Source organism: Telmatherina bonti (genome assembly GCF_933228915.1).
Source record: "Telmatherina bonti genome assembly, chromosome: 9".
Lineage (NCBI taxonomy): Eukaryota > Metazoa > Chordata > Actinopteri > Atheriniformes > Telmatherinidae > Telmatherina > Telmatherina bonti.
This window is the reverse complement of record NC_136627.1, coordinates 37,116,387-37,135,045: the sequence shown is the minus strand read 5'-3', so window position 1 is coordinate 37,135,045 and position 18,659 is coordinate 37,116,387. Positions and strand designations below refer to the sequence as shown.

Here is an 18,659-nt window from a genome sequence, read left to right as displayed (position 1 = left end):
CATTTGTCAAAAAACGTGAAAAACTTCCCCTTTTTGTTTGACGTAAAAGACAGTAAAGATTTACATCATGAGAGTTTCTGGGATGTCATGTCCACCTGGAACTTGATGATGACTCCATCTGACCAAAACAATCTTTTAAAGCCTGATGAGAAGCCATGGCCATGGAAATATGAAAGCCCCTCCAGACACGCCAAAACACTTTTTCAGGACAAATGTGAGACAGTTGGAGAAAATGTGGTTCAGAAAATCCTGAATGAATGGTTGGGTCACCTGTAGACCTGCAGAGGATCCAGGCTCTGTGGCGCAACGGACAGCGCGTTGGACTTCTAGCTGAGGGGAAAGAGGAGACATTCAAAGGTGGTGGGTTTGAGTCCCACCAGAGTCAACATTTAAGTTTTAAGACCCGTCTGGCTCTTCAGACCAGGACGAGTCCACTCATGGTAAAAATAACAAACTTCATCGTGTTTAGAAAGTTTCAGGACCGCTGTCTCCACTTCCAGGAAAATATTAGAGTAAATGATTCCAAGATGGCGAGGAGATGCTCTAAACGTTATGATTCCATGCAGGTGATGCAGCGGGACCAAACTGCTCCGCTCCAGACACAAGGAGCCATTGATGAAATCAAACGCACCCCAACAATCTCAACTATTTGGAAGCAGTTTCATTACGGAGCCCATGCAGGGTAATTATGGGATGTGGGAGGATGGTTTCCTGGGTTACCAATCTTTTGCCGTTTACAATAATTACAACGACAATTTAGCATCTTCTGAGGTTAGACAGAGACTGTACTGTACAGCAGGGTGTGTGTGTGTGTGTGTGTGTGTGTGTGTGTGGGGCGCAGGCGACAGATGTATACCGCAGTGTTTCAGGCCTCAGAGCCGTAAACAACACAAGTCACACACAACACACTAAACACACACACACATGCAGTAAATTTTCAGCACAGACGTGAACTGGACCGAACACAGACCGGGGACCGGGCGGGACTCTGAAGCCGTGGGTTTGAGTCCCAGCACGACATGCCTTGTCCTGTCCACTAGAAGGGTTGGACATGTCTGTTAGTCCTCCTGTCCACCAGGAGGCAGCACTTCAGTCGGTCTTTGGTGGATTTGGTCGCTCCGTCTTAGCGAGCGTCGGCTGACGTAGGAAAGAGACGCCGCGGGTTTTCTACTTTAGGTCTTGGTTTTTTCTGTCTGTCAGCATCTGAACCCAAAACGGTACGGTACGGAGTTGGATGAAATCTTCAGGAGATCTCAGAGATCAAGGGTTTAGACGTGATCCAGATCAGATCAGAGACGTTAAGGTCTCAGATTATCACCGTAATGTGTCGTGTTTCAGGATTTCCATTTGTCCCTCTGGGTTTGCCGTACGGGAGACGGACTGATGCCAGGATGTTTAGGGACCGAAGCGGGAGAGTCGCTGCTGAATCTGGTGTCCTGCCTGGTTTCTGTTTATTTGGTGACATGATTATAATTCAGCGAAACATTTCATGATATATTATTACGTCCAGATGAGTCGTACGAAGATGCGAGCATGTGATTAACGTCTTCCTGTCGCCACACCGGCTCTGATGTCTGTTTCCATGATGAAAACATGAAACCGGATGATCATCATCATCCTCCTCGGATGAAGACGCTTCTTCATGGGGAGCAGATCCAGGTTTCCGGGGAAACGCTGCAGCGGCGTTTCTGCGTTTCATCCAGAAAAATCCACATTTCTGTGAAGTTAAATCATTAAGACGGCGAAAACATCGTGTTGTGTTTCTGCGTGGAACCAGGTGTGTGTGTTAGTGTGTGTTAGTGTGTTAGTGTGTGTTAGTGTGTGTTAGTGTGTGTTAGTGTGTTAGTGTGTGTTAGTGTGTGTTAGTGTGTTAGTGTGTGTTAGTGTGTTAGTGTGTGTTAGTGTGTGTTAGTGTGTTAGTGTGTGTTAGTGTGTTAGTGTGTGTTAGTGTGTTAGTGTGTGTTAGTGTGTGTTAGTGTGTTAGTGTGTGTTAGTGTGTTAGTGTGTGTTAGTGTGTTAGTGTGTTAGTGTGTGTTAGTGTGTGTTAGTGTGTGTTAGTGTGTGTGTGTGTTAGTGTGTGTTAGTGTGTTAGTGTGTGTTAGTGTGTGTGTTAGTGTGTGTTAGTGTGTGTATGTTAGTGTGTGTTAGTGTGTTAGTGTGTGTTAGTGTGTGTGTTAGTGTGTGTTAGTGTGTGTTAGTGTGTGTGTGTGTTAGTGTGTGTTAGTGTGTTAGTGTGTGTGTTAGTGTGTGTTAGTGTGTGTTAGTGTGTGTGTGTTAGTGTGTGTTAGTGTGTGTGTGTGTGTGTTAGTGTGTGTGTGTATGTTAGTGTGTGTGTGTTAGTGTGTGTGTGTGTGTATGTTAGTGTGTGTGTGTGTGTTAGTGTGTGTGTGTGTGTGTGTGTATGTTAGTGTGTGTGTTAGTGTGTGTGTGTGTATGTTAGTGTGTGTGTGTGTGTATGTTAGTGTGTGTGTGTGTGTGTTAGTGTGTGTGTGTATGTTAGTGTGTGTGTTAGTGTGTGTGTGTTAGTGTGTGTGTGTGTATGTTAGTGTGTGTATGTTAGTGTGTGTGTGTATGTTAGTGTGTGTGTTAGTGTGTGTTAGTGTGTGTGTGTATGTTAGTGTGTGTGTGTTAGTGTGTGTGTGTGTATGTTAGTGTGTGTGTGTGTGTGTTAGTGTGTGTATGTTAGTGTGTGTGTTAGTGTGTGTGTGTGTATGTTAGTGTGTGTGTGTGTGTGTTAGTGTGTGTATGTTAGTGTGTGTGTTAGTGTGTGTGTGTATGTTAGTGTGTGTGTTAGTGTGTGTGTGTGTATGTTAGTGTGTGTGTGTGTGTTAGTGTGTGTATGTTAGTGTGTGTGTGTATGTTAGTGTGTGTGTTAGTGTGTGTGTGTGTGTTAGTGTGTGTATGTTAGTGTGTGTGTTAGTGTGTGTGTGTGTATGTTAGTGTGTGTGTGTGTGTTAGTGTGTGTATGTTAGTGTGTGTGTGTATGTTAGTGTGTATGTTAGTGTGTGTGTGTGTGTTAGTGTGTGTATGTTAGTGTGTGTGTGTATGTTAGTGTGTGTGTTAGTGTGTGTGTGTTAGTGTGTGTGTGTGTATGTTAGTGTGTGTGTGTGTGTTAGTGTGTGTATGTTAGTGTGTGTGTGTATGTTAGTGTGTATGTTAGTGTGTGTGTGTGTGTTAGTGTGTGTATGTTAGTGTGTGTGTGTATGTTAGTGTGTGTGTTAGTGTGTGTGTGTTAGTGTGTGTGTGTGTATGTTAGTGTGTGTGTGTGTGTGTTAGTGTGTGTATGTTAGTGTGTGTGTTAGTGTGTGTGTGTGTGTGTGTGTGTGTATGTTAGTGTGTGTGTGTGTGTGTTAGTGTGTGTATGTTAGTGTGTGTGTTAGTGTGTGTGTGTGTGTGTGTGTGTGTGTGTGTTAGTGTGTGTGTTAGTGTGTGTTAGTGTGTGTTAGTGTGTGTGTGTGTGTTAGTGTGTGTGTGTTAGTGTGTGTGTGTGTATGTTAGTGTGTGTGTGTGTGTGTTAGTGTGTGTATGTTAGTGTGTGTGTGTATGTTAGTGTGTGTGTTAGTGTGTGTGTGTTAGTGTGTGTGTGTGTATGTTAGTGTGTGTGTGTGTGTGTTAGTGTGTGTATGTTAGTGTGTGTGTTAGTGTGTGTGTGTGTGTGTGTGTGTGTATGTTAGTGTGTGTGTGTGTGTGTTAGTGTGTGTATGTTAGTGTGTGTGTTAGTGTGTGTGTGTGTGTGTGTGTGTGTTAGTGTGTGTGTTAGTGTGTGTTAGTGTGTGTTAGTGTGTGTGTGTGTGTTAGTGTGTGTGTTAGTGTGTGTGTGTGTGTGTGTGTGTGTATGTTAGTGTGTGTGTGTGTGTGTTAGTGTGTGTATGTTAGTGTGTGTGTGTATGTTAGTGTGTGTGTTAGTGTGTGTGTGTTAGTGTGTGTGTGTGTATGTTAGTGTGTGTGTGTGTGTGTTAGTGTGTGTATGTTAGTGTGTGTGTTAGTGTGTGTGTGTGTGTGTGTGTGTGTATGTTAGTGTGTGTGTGTGTGTGTTAGTGTGTGTATGTTAGTGTGTGTGTTAGTGTGTGTGTGTGTGTGTGTGTGTGTGTTAGTGTGTGTGTTAGTGTGTGTTAGTGTGTGTTAGTGTGTGTGTGTGTGTTAGTGTGTGTGTTAGTGTGTGTGTTAGTGTGTGTGTGTTAGTGTGTGTGTGTGTATGTTAGTGTGTGTGTGTGTGTTAGTGTGTGTATGTTAGTGTGTGTGTGTGTGTTAGTGTGTGTGTGTGTATGTTAGTGTGTGTGTGTGTGTGTTAGTGTGTGTATGTTAGTGTGTGTGTTAGTGTGTGTGTGTGTGTGTGTGTGTGTATGTTAGTGTGTGTGTGTGTGTGTTAGTGTGTGTATGTTAGTGTGTGTGTTAGTGTGTGTGTGTGTGTGTGTGTGTGTGTGTTAGTGTGTGTGTTAGTGTGTGTTAGTGTGTGTTAGTGTGTGTGTGTGTGTTAGTGTGTGTGTTAGTGTGTGTGTGTTAGTGTGTGTGTGTGTATGTTAGTGTGTGTGTGTGTGTGTTAGTGTGTGTATGTTAGTGTGTGTGTGTGTGTGTGTGTGTGTTAGTGTGTGTGTGTTAGTGTGTGTGTGTGTATGTTAGTGTGTGTGTGTGTGTGTTAGTGTGTGTATGTTAGTGTGTGTGTTAGTGTGTGTGTGTGTGTGTGTGTGTGTGTTAGTGTGTGTGTTAGTGTGTGTTAGTGTGTGTATGTTAGTGTGTGTGTTAGTGTGTGTGTTAGTGTGTGTTAGTGTGTGTATGTTAGTGTGTGTGTTAGTGTGTGTGTGTGTGTGTGTGTGTGTGTGTTAGTTGTTTAGCAGGACACACTGGTCCTGCTAAACAAACGGTGGATGTAAACATGCAGTCAGACAAATAGAATTTGAAAAGAAATGTCTGCAGGTGACTTCCCGTCGGTCTGCACACGTTGGACAGACGAAGGACCTGAACATTCTCTCCATCTGCAGCCACTTGTTTCCACTCGGATCAGGATGTTTCTGCCGGAGCGTCGGACTTTGCTCCACTGCAGATGTGGATGTTTTCAGCGCGGTCCGCAGCCTTTAACGCCTTTAGTGTGTGTATGTTAGTGTGTGTGTTAGTGTGTGTGTGTATGTTAGTGTGTGTGTTAGTGTGTGTGTGTTAGTGTGTGTGTGTGTATGTTAGTGTGTGTGTGTGTGTGTTAGTGTGTGTATGTTAGTGTGTGTGTTAGTGTGTGTGTGTGTGTGTGTGTGTGTATGTTAGTGTGTGTGTGTGTGTGTTAGTGTGTGTATGTTAGTGTGTGTGTTAGTGTGTGTGTGTGTGTGTGTGTGTGTGTGTGTTAGTGTGTGTGTTAGTGTGTGTTAGTGTGTGTTAGTGTGTGTGTGTGTGTTAGTGTGTGTGTGTTAGTGTGTGTGTGTGTATGTTAGTGTGTGTGTGTGTGTGTTAGTGTGTGTATGTTAGTGTGTGTGTGTATGTTAGTGTGTGTGTTAGTGTGTGTGTGTTAGTGTGTGTGTGTGTATGTTAGTGTGTGTGTGTGTGTGTTAGTGTGTGTATGTTAGTGTGTGTGTTAGTGTGTGTGTGTGTGTGTGTGTGTGTATGTTAGTGTGTGTGTGTGTGTGTTAGTGTGTGTATGTTAGTGTGTGTGTTAGTGTGTGTGTGTGTGTGTGTGTGTGTTAGTGTGTGTGTTAGTGTGTGTTAGTGTGTGTTAGTGTGTGTGTGTGTGTTAGTGTGTGTGTTAGTGTGTGTGTGTTAGTGTGTGTGTGTGTATGTTAGTGTGTGTGTGTGTGTTAGTGTGTGTATGTTAGTGTGTGTGTGTGTGTTAGTGTGTGTGTGTGTATGTTAGTGTGTGTGTGTGTGTGTTAGTGTGTGTATGTTAGTGTGTGTGTTAGTGTGTGTGTGTGTGTGTGTGTGTGTATGTTAGTGTGTGTGTGTGTGTGTTAGTGTGTGTATGTTAGTGTGTGTGTTAGTGTGTGTGTGTGTGTGTGTGTGTGTGTGTTAGTGTGTGTGTTAGTGTGTGTTAGTGTGTGTTAGTGTGTGTGTGTGTGTTAGTGTGTGTGTTAGTGTGTGTGTGTTAGTGTGTGTGTGTGTATGTTAGTGTGTGTGTGTGTGTGTTAGTGTGTGTATGTTAGTGTGTGTGTGTGTGTGTGTGTGTGTTAGTGTGTGTGTGTTAGTGTGTGTGTGTGTATGTTAGTGTGTGTGTGTGTGTGTTAGTGTGTGTATGTTAGTGTGTGTGTTAGTGTGTGTGTGTGTGTGTGTGTGTGTGTTAGTGTGTGTGTTAGTGTGTGTTAGTGTGTGTATGTTAGTGTGTGTGTTAGTGTGTGTGTTAGTGTGTGTTAGTGTGTGTATGTTAGTGTGTGTGTTAGTGTGTGTGTGTGTGTGTGTGTGTGTGTGTTAGTTGTTTAGCAGGACACACTGGTCCTGCTAAACAAACGGTGGATGTAAACATGCAGTCAGACAAATAGAATTTGAAAAGAAATGTCTGCAGGTGACTTCCCGTCGGTCTGCACACGTTGGACAGACGAAGGACCTGAACATTCTCTCCATCTGCAGCCACTTGTTTCCACTCGGATCAGGATGTTTCTGCCGGAGCGTCGGACTTTGCTCCACTGCAGATGTGGATGTTTTCAGCGCGGTCCGCAGCCTTTAACGCACCCAAATTCCTGATTTTAAAACGTGTGCAGAACCTGGAAGGCAACACTGAGGCAGAAATGCAGGAAAGATGGCGGCGAGACGGCTGCGTTCTGGTTCTGGGGTTTCTAGGCATGTGGGCTCATTGCAGAACTAATAATTCTGATTATTCTCTATAATTACTGTCATTAATCTCTATTTGCTGTATTCTACTTTTCCGTCGGCGTGTTTGGGGCGAAGCGGGTTGTTGGGTTCAGACTCGCAGCAGATCTGGTTCCATGTTGGTGGTCTTGCTGAGCAGAACCTGCCTGGAACGTTGTGACTCCCGCCTGGATGCTGCCGCCGTCTTTCTGCTCGTTTGGCTGAGCTGCAGGCTCCATGTTGCACCGCAGGGGTTCGGATCCCCGGCAGGTCCTGATGGTGGCCCCTTACGGAGCTTCTGTTCAGACTCTGGAACTTTCCTTGGACCTCAGATTGGGGGACTTTGAAAAGCCTGTTAAAACTGGTTCTTTTAAAATCTGCTTTTTATTCATTTCTCCTCTTTTTTCCTGGCTGCTGGCGTGGAACGCTTTGTGATTCTGTAGATTGTTAATAAAGTTTGAATTAAACAGGATTTTCTGTCTGTCTGGACTCTTGATGGGATTCAAACCCACAACTTTTAGCCTCTTTCAGAAACGCAGTGCATTGTCCTGTTTCATTTTTGTGAACTAATAAGGTAAAATTTGTGATTTTAGGGAATTAACTATTTTTAACATTTTTTTAAAAATGAATTTGATTACTTTAAATTTGATTCTTGGATTCATTATTTTATGCATAGTGTTTTGATGTTTAGGTGAATGTCTTTTGAATTAATTTTTTACTCATTTTTTAAATTAATTATGGAAATAAATACTTTAGATCATTTTTAGGGTTTATTTTAAAATCAGATTACAACAGACTAGATCTGACAACACAAAACGCACCCGACCGTCGGCTCTGGGGGATTTCACCAACAACTTTTCAGACTTTCTACAGGTCAAAGATGTTTCCAGCAGGAAAACGTCTCATGTCGAAGCCGCTTGTAATAAAGTCTGTGATGAAACAGAAACTTGTCGGGAAACCGGGAAGGTTCCTGGTTTGACTCCGAACCGTTTGCTTGGACCAAATATTTGGATGTTGTGAAGTTTGTTGTTCAGTTCTGCTTTCCAGCTGTAAACATCTGACCAGAGCAAGCAGCCAATGGCAGCCATGTTTGATCTAGTGATGCTAACACATCCAGTTGCCGTGGTAACCAGACACAGCATCAATCACATACAGCACACAACACTTACAGCACTGTGTCTGGTGTGCTTGAAGCGGATGCACCTGGAAATACCTTGGTAGGTGATGATGAGGTGGGCCAAAGTGCATGCGTCTTCAGTATGTGTGTTTAGGTTTCTGTGTGTGTGTGTGTGTGTGTGTGTGTGTGTGTGTGTGTGTGTGTGTGTGTGTGTGTGTTAGTTGCTGCTAAAAGAAACATAAATCTGTTTCCCACATTTGACCTCCGTTTTGGGATCAAAATCAGCATCTTCCACACATGAATCATTACTTTATTTCTTCAAGTTTTCTCTCTTGGTTCTGGTCCAGATGGAGGTTCTCCTTCCTGGTTCTGGTCCTGATGGAGGTTTTCCTTCCTGGTTCTGGTCCTGATGGAGGTTTTCCTTCCTGGTTCTGGTCCTGATGGAGGTTTTCCTTCCTGGTTCTGGTCCTGATGGAGGTTTTCCTTCCTGGTTCTGGTCCTGATGGAGGTTTTCCTTCCTGGTTCTGGTCCTGATGGAGGTTTTCCTTCCTGGTTCTGGTCCTGATGGAGGTTTTCCTTCCTGGTTCTGGTTCTGATGGAGGTTTTCCTTCCTGGTTCTGGTTCTGATGGAGGTTCTCCTTCCTGGTTCTGGTCCTGATGGAGGTTTTCCTTCCTGGTTCTGGTTCTGATGGAGGTTTTCCTTCCTGGTTCTGGTCCTGATGGAGGTTTTCCTTCCTGGTTCTGGTCCTGATGGAGGTTTTCCTTCCTGGTTCTGGTCCTGGTGGAGGTTTTCCTTCCTGGTTCTGGTTCTGATGGAGGTTTTCCTTCCTGGTTCTGGTCCTGATGGAGGTTTTCCTTCCTGGTTCTGGTTCCAGTTCTGTTCGACGTTATTTAAAATAGCGGCTTAAAGGGTTCCTATGATGGTATTTCCAGTTGTCTGAGCTTTCTACAGTGTTACAGTGTTGAATCCTCATCAGACATGTGAACGGCACTGTTTTTTATCACCTAAACGCATGTTTGAGTTTGAGTTTGAGTTCCAGCACTCTCTCCGTTCTGTTTCCATGGCGACAAAAAACGTGTGGTTTTAGAGAGTTTTTTCTACTTGGAAATCCTTGTGACGTCCCGGGGGATAAGGTTGGGTGATTGGTTACCTTCTACTGGTTAACAAGGGCATGTACAAATACATCAGGCGGGTGGAAAACGTGGGATAAAGTTATTTCCAACGATGGCTGGTGAGTTTACCAAAGAGAGACATCCTGCTGCATTCGTTGCTGTGGGTTGCTGTTTTCCACTTCGTTTTCAGGCTCTGATTCAGGTTCCAACATGTAGGACTGTATGCTGTGTGTTGACATGATATTTTGTTTTTTTATTGAGTTCATATGAGCCTAATCCTTCTGTTTATGAGACGTTACAATGACGGTGAAAGCAGGTGCGGTGCCGATGTAGTGCAGTAGCGGGAGGCGGGGCTTAATGCGGAAGAGTCTCAATCCACTTGTTTTGCCCGCAGGCTGATCTGACAGCCTACGGAGAGGGTCGGTCTGAAGTAAATAAAGCCATTTGTGACAATAACTCCATCAATCCCAGCCCTTCTGGGCTCAGAAATAAAAATAAATTAGCCTGAAATGTACAGAATAGTTCCACTTTAAGCTCTCTGATTGGTGGAAAGTCTGACAGGAAGTGTCTTCATCATCATGTCCAGGTGAAAATAGAGGTCTCTTAGCAACATGGTAGTGATGGTGATGAAGATGTGATAAATAATGGTGGATTTACCATCTAGAGTCTCTGAATAAACACTACATGTTGTGTCTGGATTGTAAACCTGCTGGACGGATAGAAATGCTGGAAAACCTCCGTACAGGGGTGTCCAAGTCCATTTTTAGGTGCAACCCTTCTCCAACACACCTGAATCAAATAAGTGGCTCGTTAGCAGCCTCTGCAGAGCTGAATGACATGCAGAAGAGGAATTCAGCTGTTTGACCCAGCTGTGCTGGACAGGGTTGCATCTAAAGGTTGCAGGATGGTAGATCTCCAGGACTGGACTTGGACACCCCTGCCTCCGTAGATCAGCTGAAGGCTCAGATAGCCATCACAGAGGTACAATGTTGATGATAGACTTCAGGGATCTAAAGGATCGACACTGGAAGGATGATGATCCATCGACATGCAGGACATCTAACCAGCACCTCATCCGAAGGTTGTTGGGTCTAATTCCCTTCTAAACTACTCGTTCTTTGGCAGGAGAAGCTCACATGAATCAGACTTTTCTGCTTTGGTTTTGTAAATCTGCTCTAAAGTTCACGTTGACAAGCATCTGGCAGTGTTTCGCATCAGTGTGAGATTGAAGATGTTGCAGGAAATGGAGCAAACATGGCTTCATGTGTGTGTTTAACTCCCCGTAACATGTGGTCAACCACAAGGTTGGAGCTGGTCCACCAGTCCTTGCTGCCTCTGCATGGATGTTGTGTTCAGGGTCTGATAAACTTGATCCCAACAACCTTTGAATACCTTCCTGGTCTCACTAGAAGTCCAACACGCTGTCCGTTGCGCCACAGAGCCTCCTATCAGCTGGTTCAGAACCAATAGTTCTGTAAACGCATATCTTTATTTCCAAACACTGGAAGGATGATGATGCATCAACATGCAGGACATCTAACCAGCACCTCGTCAGAAGGTTGTTGGGTCTAATTCACTTCCAAACTACCCTTTATTTCACCAGACATAACTTGGATGCTCTCTGATTAAAAAAGCAAACCTTCATTAGTCTCAGAAGAGGCCCAAGATCCAAAGGGAGTCTGGTACTTGTCCAGTTTGATGCCATTTACAGCCATAGATACAGATGAGAAGCTGTTCCTTCCCAGTCCAGGCCTGTCTGCAGACTTCCCAGATTCCTGAAGGGATTCTGGGTGATCCAGCAACTTGACTTGTCACAGCAGAAGAAGCTCACATGAATCAGACTTTTCTGCTTTGGTTTTGTAAATCTGCTGTAAAGTTCACATTGACAAGCATCTGGCAGGGTTTCAGATCATTGTGAGAGTGAAGAGGCTGCAGGAAATGGAGCAAACATGGCTGCACGTGTGTGTTTAACCTCCCCGTAACATGTGGTCAACCACAAGGTTGGACATGGTCCACCAGTCTATGCAGGCTCTGCATGGGTGTTAGGTTCAGGGTCTCTCTCTGAAGCCTCCGAAGCATCTACTGGGTTCAGCTCTTCTTCTAGCAGGTCAGCAGGGAAACAGAAACTTTGCAAGAACCTTTAAGGAAAGCCTACATCAGGACCAGAACCAGGAAGTAAAACCTCCATGCTGGGAAACATGTAAAACTTGTCATTCTGCTTCCCTCGGTTTGGTTTGTCCCTCTTGGACCCACATAAGTCCGTTTTCCAGCGAACAGCTGCAGAAACACTTGCTGGTCTACGGCAGACAAACTGGGTCAGCTCATGTATCAGAGACTGTTACACTCCAGTTGACACATGCACTGACACATGCACTGACACATGCACACACTCAGTGTAACATGACGACGCCACGTTCTTGTCCTCCAGCCAAACATCACATATGTGCACACAGCTCTTCCTCCTCCGCTCTGAGAGGTTTTCTCCTCACGAGTAATGAGATGTTAGCGAGGCCGAGGCAACAGTAGAAGCTAACAGGGTTTCTCATTTGTCTTTACCCAGGTTTCTACTTCCTGTGACATCATCACACCATGCCTGAGGGGTCACGGCGTGGCAGCCAGAGATCGCCCAATAACGCAGGTAACCTTCACTGATTGTGTTCAATCACAAATTTTATAGGCTTGGAGGCCGAAGTTTATCGGTGGAGGCTGGATCGTTGATACCAACGTCAGGGAAGTATCTATTGATACTAGTTTGAGTACAATACTTTACTGTAAAGCTTGAAATCTGTGGATCTTCATGAGCAGGGAGTAGGTTTGGTAGATTTGGTATTCTCTTGTTGAAATAACACTGAATTCAGATTTTTATGGTACGAGATGTTCAGGCATTGATCAGACCAGCTTCTATGCAACCAATCTGATGGAAACACGGAAAATCTCAGCCTTTCGGTGTGGATAGTGACAGTCTAGATGGTCTAGCTTCTCGGTGTGGATAGTGACAGTCGAGATGGTCTAGCTTCTCGGTGTGGATAGTGACGGTCTAGATGGTCTAGCTTCTCGGTGTGGATAGTGACGGTCGAGATGGTCTAGCTTCTCGGTGTGGATAGTGACGGTCTAGATGGTCTAGCTTCTCGGTGTGGATAGTGACGGTCTAGATGGTCTAGCTTCTCGGTGTGGATAGTGACGGTCTAGATGGTCTAGCTTCTCGGTGTGGATAGTGACGGTCTAGATGGTCTAGCTTCTCGGTGTGGATAGTGACGGTCTAGATGGTCTAGCTTCTCGGTGTGGATAGTGACGGTCTAGATGGTCTAGCTTCTCGGTGTGGATAGTGACGGTCGAGATGGTCTAGCTTCTCGGTGTGGATAGTGACAGTCTAGATGGTCTAGCTTCTCGGTGTGGATAGTGACGGTCTAGATGGTCTAGCTTCTCAGTGTGGATAGTGAGAGTCGAGATGGTCTAGCTTCTCGGTGTGGATAGTGACGGTCGAGATGGTCTAGCTTCTCGGTGTGGATAGTGACGGTCGAGATGGTCTAGCTTCTCGGTGTGGATAGTGACAGTCGAGATGGTCTAGCTTCTCGGTGTGGATAGTGACGGTCTAGATGGTCTAGCTTCTCGGTGTGGATAGTAAAGGTCTAGATGGTCTAGCTTCTCGGTGTGGATAGTGACGGTCTAGATGGTCTAGCTTCTCGGTGTGGATAGTGACGGTCTAGATGGTCTAGCTTCTCGGTGTGGATAGTGACGGTCTAGATGGTCTAGCTTCTCGGTGTGGATAGTGACGGTCTAGATGGTCTAGCTTCTCGGTGTGGATAGTGACGGTCTAGATGGTCTAGCTTCTCGGTGTGGATAGTGACGGTCGAGATGGTCTAGCTTCTCGGTGTGGATAGTGACGGTCTAGATGGTCTAGCTTCTCGGTGTGGATAGTGACGGTCGAGATGGTCTAGCTTCTCGGTGTGGATAGTGACGGTCTAGATGGTCTAGCTTCTCGGTGTGGATAGTGACGGTCTAGATGGTCTAGCTTCTCGGTGTGGATAGTGACGGTCTAGATGGTCTAGCTTCTCGGTGTGGATAGTGACGGTCTGGATGGTCTAGCTTCTCGGTGTGGATAGTGACGGTCTAGATGGTCTAGCTTCTCGGTGTGGATAGTGACGGTCTAGATGGTCTAGCTTCTCGGTGTGGATAGTGACGGTCGAGATGGTCTAGCTTCTCGGTGTGGATAGTGACGGTCAAGATGGTCTAGCTTCTCGGTGTGGATAGTGACGGTCTAGATGGTCTAGCTTCTCGGTGTGGATAGTGACGGTCTAGATGGTCTAGCTTCTCGGTGTGGATAGTGACGGTCTAGATGGTCTAGCTTCTCGGTGTGGATAGTGACGGTCGAGATGGTCTAGCTTCTCGGTGTGGATAGTGACGGTCTAGATGGTCTAACTTCTCGGTGTGGATAGTGACGGTCTAGATGGTCTAGCTTCTCGGTGTGGATAGTGACGGTCTAGATGGTCTAGCTTCTCGGTGTGGATAGTGACGGTCTAGATGGTCTAGCTTCTCGGTGTGGATAGTGACGGTCTAGATGGTCTAGCTTCTCGGTGTGGATAGTGACGGTCTAGATGGTCTAGCTTCTCGGTGTGGATAGTGACGGTCGAGATGGTCTAGCTTCTCGGTGTGGATAGTGACGGTCTAGATGGTCTAGCTTCTCGGTGTGGATAGTGACGGTCTAGATGGTCTAGCTTCTCGGTGTGGATAGTGACGGTCTAGATGGTCTAGCTTCTCGGTGTGGATAGTGACGGTCTAGATGGTCTAGCTTCTCGGTGTGGATAGTGACGGTCTAGATGGTCTAGCTTCTCGGTGTGGATAGTGACGGTCTAGATGGTCTAGCTTCTCGGTGTGGATAGTGACGGTCTAGATGGTCTAGCTTCTCGGTGTGGATAGTGACGGTCTAGATGGTCTAGCTTCTCGGTGTGGATAGTGACGGTCTAGATGGTCTAGCTTCTCGGTGTGGATAGTGACGGTCTAGATGGTCTAGCTTCTCGGTGTGGATAGTGACGGTCTAGATGGTCTAGCTTCTCGGTGTGGATAGTGACGGTCTAGATGGTCTAGCTTCTCGGTGTGGATAGTGACGGTCTAGATGGTCTAGCTTCTCGGTGTGGATAGTGACGGTCTAGATGGTCTAGCTTCTCGGTGTGGATAGTGACGGTCTAGATGGTCTAGCTTCTCGGTGTGGATAGTGACGGTCTAGATGGTCTAGCTTCTCGGTGTGGATAGTGACGGCCTAGATGGTCTAGCTTCTCGGTGTGGATAGTGACGGTCTGGATGGTCTAGCTTCTCGGTGTGGATAGTGACGGTCGAGATGGTCTAGCTTCTCGGTGTGGATAGTGACGGTCTAGATGGTCTAGCTTCTCGGTGTGGATAGTGACGGTCTAGATGGTCTAGCTTCTCGGTGTGGATAGTGACGGTCGAGATGGTCTAGCTTCTCGGTGTGGATAGTGACGGTCTAGATGGTCTAGCTTCTCGGTGTGGATAGTGACGGTCGAGATGGTCTAGCTTCTCGGTGTGGATAGTGACGGTCTAGATGGTCTAGCTTCTCGGTGTGGATAGTGACGGTCTAGATGGTCTAGCTTCTCGGTGTGGATAGTGACGGTCTAGATGGTCTAGCTTCTCGGTGTGGATAGTGACGGTCTAGATGGTCTAGCTTCTCGGTGTGGATAGTGACGGTCGAGATGGTCTAGCTTCTCGGTGTGGATAGTGACGGTCGAGATGGTCTAGCTTCTCGGTGTGGATAGTGACGGTCTAGATGGTCTAGCTTCTCGGTGTGGATAGTGACGGTCGAGATGGTCTAGCTTCTCGGTGTGGATAGTGACGGTCTAGATGGTCTAGCTTCTCGGTGTGGATAGTGACGGTCGAGATGGTCTAGCTTCTCGGTGTGGATAGTGACGGTCAAGATGGTCTAGCTTCTCGGTGTGGATAGTGACGGTCTAGATGGTCTAGCTTCTCGGTGTGGATAGTGACGGTCTAGATGGTCTAGCTTCTCGGTGTGGATAGTGACGGTCTAGATGGTCTAGCTTCTCGGTGTGGATAGTGATGGTCTAGATTCTTTGTTAGAGTACAGTTTTCTTCATCAGGAAGATTGCTAGGACTTGCAGAGGTGTTGTCCTAGCAATATCTGGCTGCTTCTCAAAGACGGAGTTGTGTTCCATCTGTCCCAGATGAGTTACTATGGTAACTAGTACCGGGGAGCCAGTATGATCCGGACAAGGATAACCCAGATAACTGTCTGAGTTACCGTGGCAACCGGTGGATAGAACTGAATGGTTCTAGACCAGCAGGCTGGAGGCTCTGGAGGCGCGTTGGACTTCTAGTGAGACAAGGAGGCATTCAAAGGTTGTGGGTTCGACTCCTACCAGAGTCGTACTTTATGGGGGAGAAACCTTCTTTAGATCGCTTAAGTCAATCAGGGATCAAGTTTATCAGACCCTGAACAACATCCATGCAGAGGAGGCAGGACCAGTTCCAACCTTGTGGTTGTCCACATGCAACCTTTCCTCTCACAATGATCTGAAACCCTGCCAGATGCTTGTCAATGTGAACTTTACAGCAGATTTACAAAACCAAAGCAGAAAAGTCTGATTCATGTGAGCTTCTTCTGCTGTGATGACTCAAGTTGCTGGATCACCCAGAATCCCTTCAGGAATCTGGGAAGTCTGCAGACAGGCCTGGACTGGGAAGGAACAGCTTCTCATCTGTATCTATGGCTGTAAATGGCATCAAACTGGACAAGTACCAGACTCCCTTTGGATCTTGGGCCTCTTCTGAGACTAATGAAGGTTTGCAATTTTAATTAGAGAACATCCAAATTATGCCTGGTCAAAGAACGAGTAGTTTAGAAGGGAATTAGACCCAACAACCTTCTGATGAGGTGCTGGTTAGATGTCCTGCATGTCGATGCATCATCATCCTTCCAGTGTTTGGAAGTGAAGAGATGCGTTTCTCGAACTATTGGTTCTGAACCAGCAGATAGGAGGCTCTGTGGCGCAACGGACAGCGTGTTGGACTTCTAGTGAGACAAGAAGGCATTCAAAGGTTGTGGGTTCGAGTCCCACCAGAGTGAGAAACCTCTGTTTGTTCTCTGAAGTCTGTCATCAACATTGTACCTCTGTGATGGAATGAGACCCTTCAGCTGCTCTTCATTCCAGCATTTCTATCATTCCAGGATCCAGATTTACAATCCAGACACACAACATGTTTATTCAGCTCTCATCCTCTGGGGTCACAATCATGCAGGTTTTCTCATGTTTTCCTGCTACAACACATCTGGCTCAAACTAATCAATCAATGTGCAGAACTTTATCTATTTAAGGGAAGCCAGGTGTGTTGGTATCCCTGTGTTGGAGTAGGGATACATGGAAATTCTGCAATTTGCATGAATAATAATAACACCAGGCAAGCTATCCAACTGGAACTGACTAACTAGTCTGACCTGGACCAGAACAACTGTCCAGCTTATTCTATAGTCATTTATTCAAGTCTTGTGTCAAAGAAAGTCTGACGGGGGGAATGGGACTCTGAGGACGTGGTTCCCCCAAATAAATCCCCACTCCCGCCCCTCACGTTGTGCAGAAAGATCCATTTCAGTTAAATAACCATATTTTTATTGTTCCATGATGTGTTGCAGGATGTCTGATTGCATTTACCACCAGTTAAGTAGCTTATTTTATAATTGGTAGATTAAATTTAGTTTCATGAAAAGATGTTTTTAGGGTTAATAATAAAACCCTGCACAGCTTTTGCATCTGGTCCCTCCCTGGTCTGCTGTGGACCTCCAGACCCTTGTGGCTCTGGAGATGGACCGCACCCAGAAGAGGGTATTCACAGGTCGTGTGCTGACGTCCCAGCTTAGCGAAGCAGGGGTCTGAGAGCTGGTAAACTGCTGGATAACCAGCGAGTTCCTCATGAAGCCTCTCTGAGCAGAAGTATTCCAGCGCTGTGAGCTGTGACTTCCTGTCACCAGAGCAGAAAGAGGCCCAGCAGAACCAGCTCCATAATGAGGTGTAATTACACACAGAAACCATGCTGTTTGCTCTGCTCTTATATTGCTTTCCATAGTTAGCATTCACACGCACACACACGCACACACACACACACACACGCACACACACACACACACGCACACACACACGTACTTAGAAACATACCAGAGTTGCATTTCTCAAAGATATGCACACAAACACCGAGTGTGTGAACGAAACCCTGCATGTTGCGTTCATGCAGGACTCAGCTGTAGACACACACACACACACACACACACACACACACACACACACACAGAAGTTGTATGCTCAGGAAGTCGTATGGTTTGTGGTGATAAAATGCAGCTCTGAACAATGTTTCTGTGACAAACACACACCAGAAAAGGCTGCAGCCGATCTGTTGATTATAACCATAGAAAAGAAGGAGGCAGAAAATAGAGAGAACGCCCAAGATAAGGCCAGATGAACGATAGAATAGAAACCAGGAGAAGGAGAGAGGGAGGGGAGGTGCGCAGGCTGTGATTGGCTGATTTCTGAAACCTCCCTGCTGTTATTCCTCTGATAACCAGAAATAATCAGTTTGAGTGGAAAGCCAAAAGAAAAGAAGACGTATCAGGAGATTTTTAGTGGCTTCTGATGCAGCAAATAGGTCTGTAGTTCCCAGACTGTAGTGTTTCTACGCCCTCTAGTGGTACGATGAAGAAGTTTCCAATATTAACCAAATAAATGGGCAAAGCGTAATTTTTTAAAATGAAAATGAAAAGCATCGTATTTCTGGTTTTCATGGTTTATCAACATCCACAGAAGCTGGGAGAGAGTTTGACATTTCCTGTGGAGCTAACGGCACCTGAAGGCGACCTGCTGTTTTAGCCACGGAGCGGAAAACATCATGATTCCATTATTAGGTTTGATCGCAGATCCTCGGAGGATGCCTTTACATCTTCCTTGGATGTCCCACAGTGGAGTTAGTGGAGTAGTATCAGTAGCTTGTTCAGAGCTCGTGTGCATTACCGCCTTTTTCTTGTTCCAGTAGTTACGTGGACTTTGTTTGACTGGGCAATGTCTGAACCAGTATGTCTGCTTCTCATGCTATGAAGTAGGAAGCTGGTAACATTAAGGGTCTTGCAAATAGCTGTATTTATACTGGTGTGAACAGTGGTGCTGAACATAGCGTTGCAACGTCATGTTGCAGTTTCTCCTCATAAACTGAAGGGGGCAGTAGACCGGTATCAGCTGATAAACTCCACAGCGTGGGCTTCTTTCTATGCTTCGCTTCGGTTCCGGCAGGAACTTCCTGCTTTACGGTGTGTTCAGACCAAACGGTGTTCTCGACGCTGACTGACACTTTTGTGTCCGACGCCCAAAATGCTCCCAACGCTCCTGCCGCTTGTCTGGAGCGAGCGGCAAACACTGCGGAAAAGAGAGGAGGGAGGCGGCGCTTTCCTTCCGGTCAGTCTGAATGATGGCGGTGCAGTAGAGAGATGGCATGGTTTTATTTAATAAATAAAGCTAGAGGACGTTGTCGTAGGGCAGTGATAGTCACTGTTAATGCAACAGGAGCCGCACTCAGCAGAGAGCCACCACCCCCCAAACAAAGCGTTGCTAGGCAACGTATCCTGCTACGTTGCCAAATCAGTAACATTCAGCTTTTTAGCAAG

General features: G+C 45.9%; 1 protein-coding gene across 1 annotated transcript in view; it reads left to right on the top strand.

Annotated features, from left to right (window-relative positions):
• Positions 1–18,659, top strand: part of plekhg2 (pleckstrin homology domain containing, family G (with RhoGef domain) member 2) — a 90,165-nt gene that overhangs the window by 4,077 nt on the left and 67,429 nt on the right. The window contains exon 2 of the mRNA XM_079246475.1: positions 11,550–11,627. Coding sequence (XP_079102601.1) covers positions 11,579–11,627 — 49 coding nt within the window. The 5' untranslated portion in view covers positions 11,550–11,578. The remainder of the gene's footprint in view (positions 1–11,549; positions 11,628–18,659) is intronic.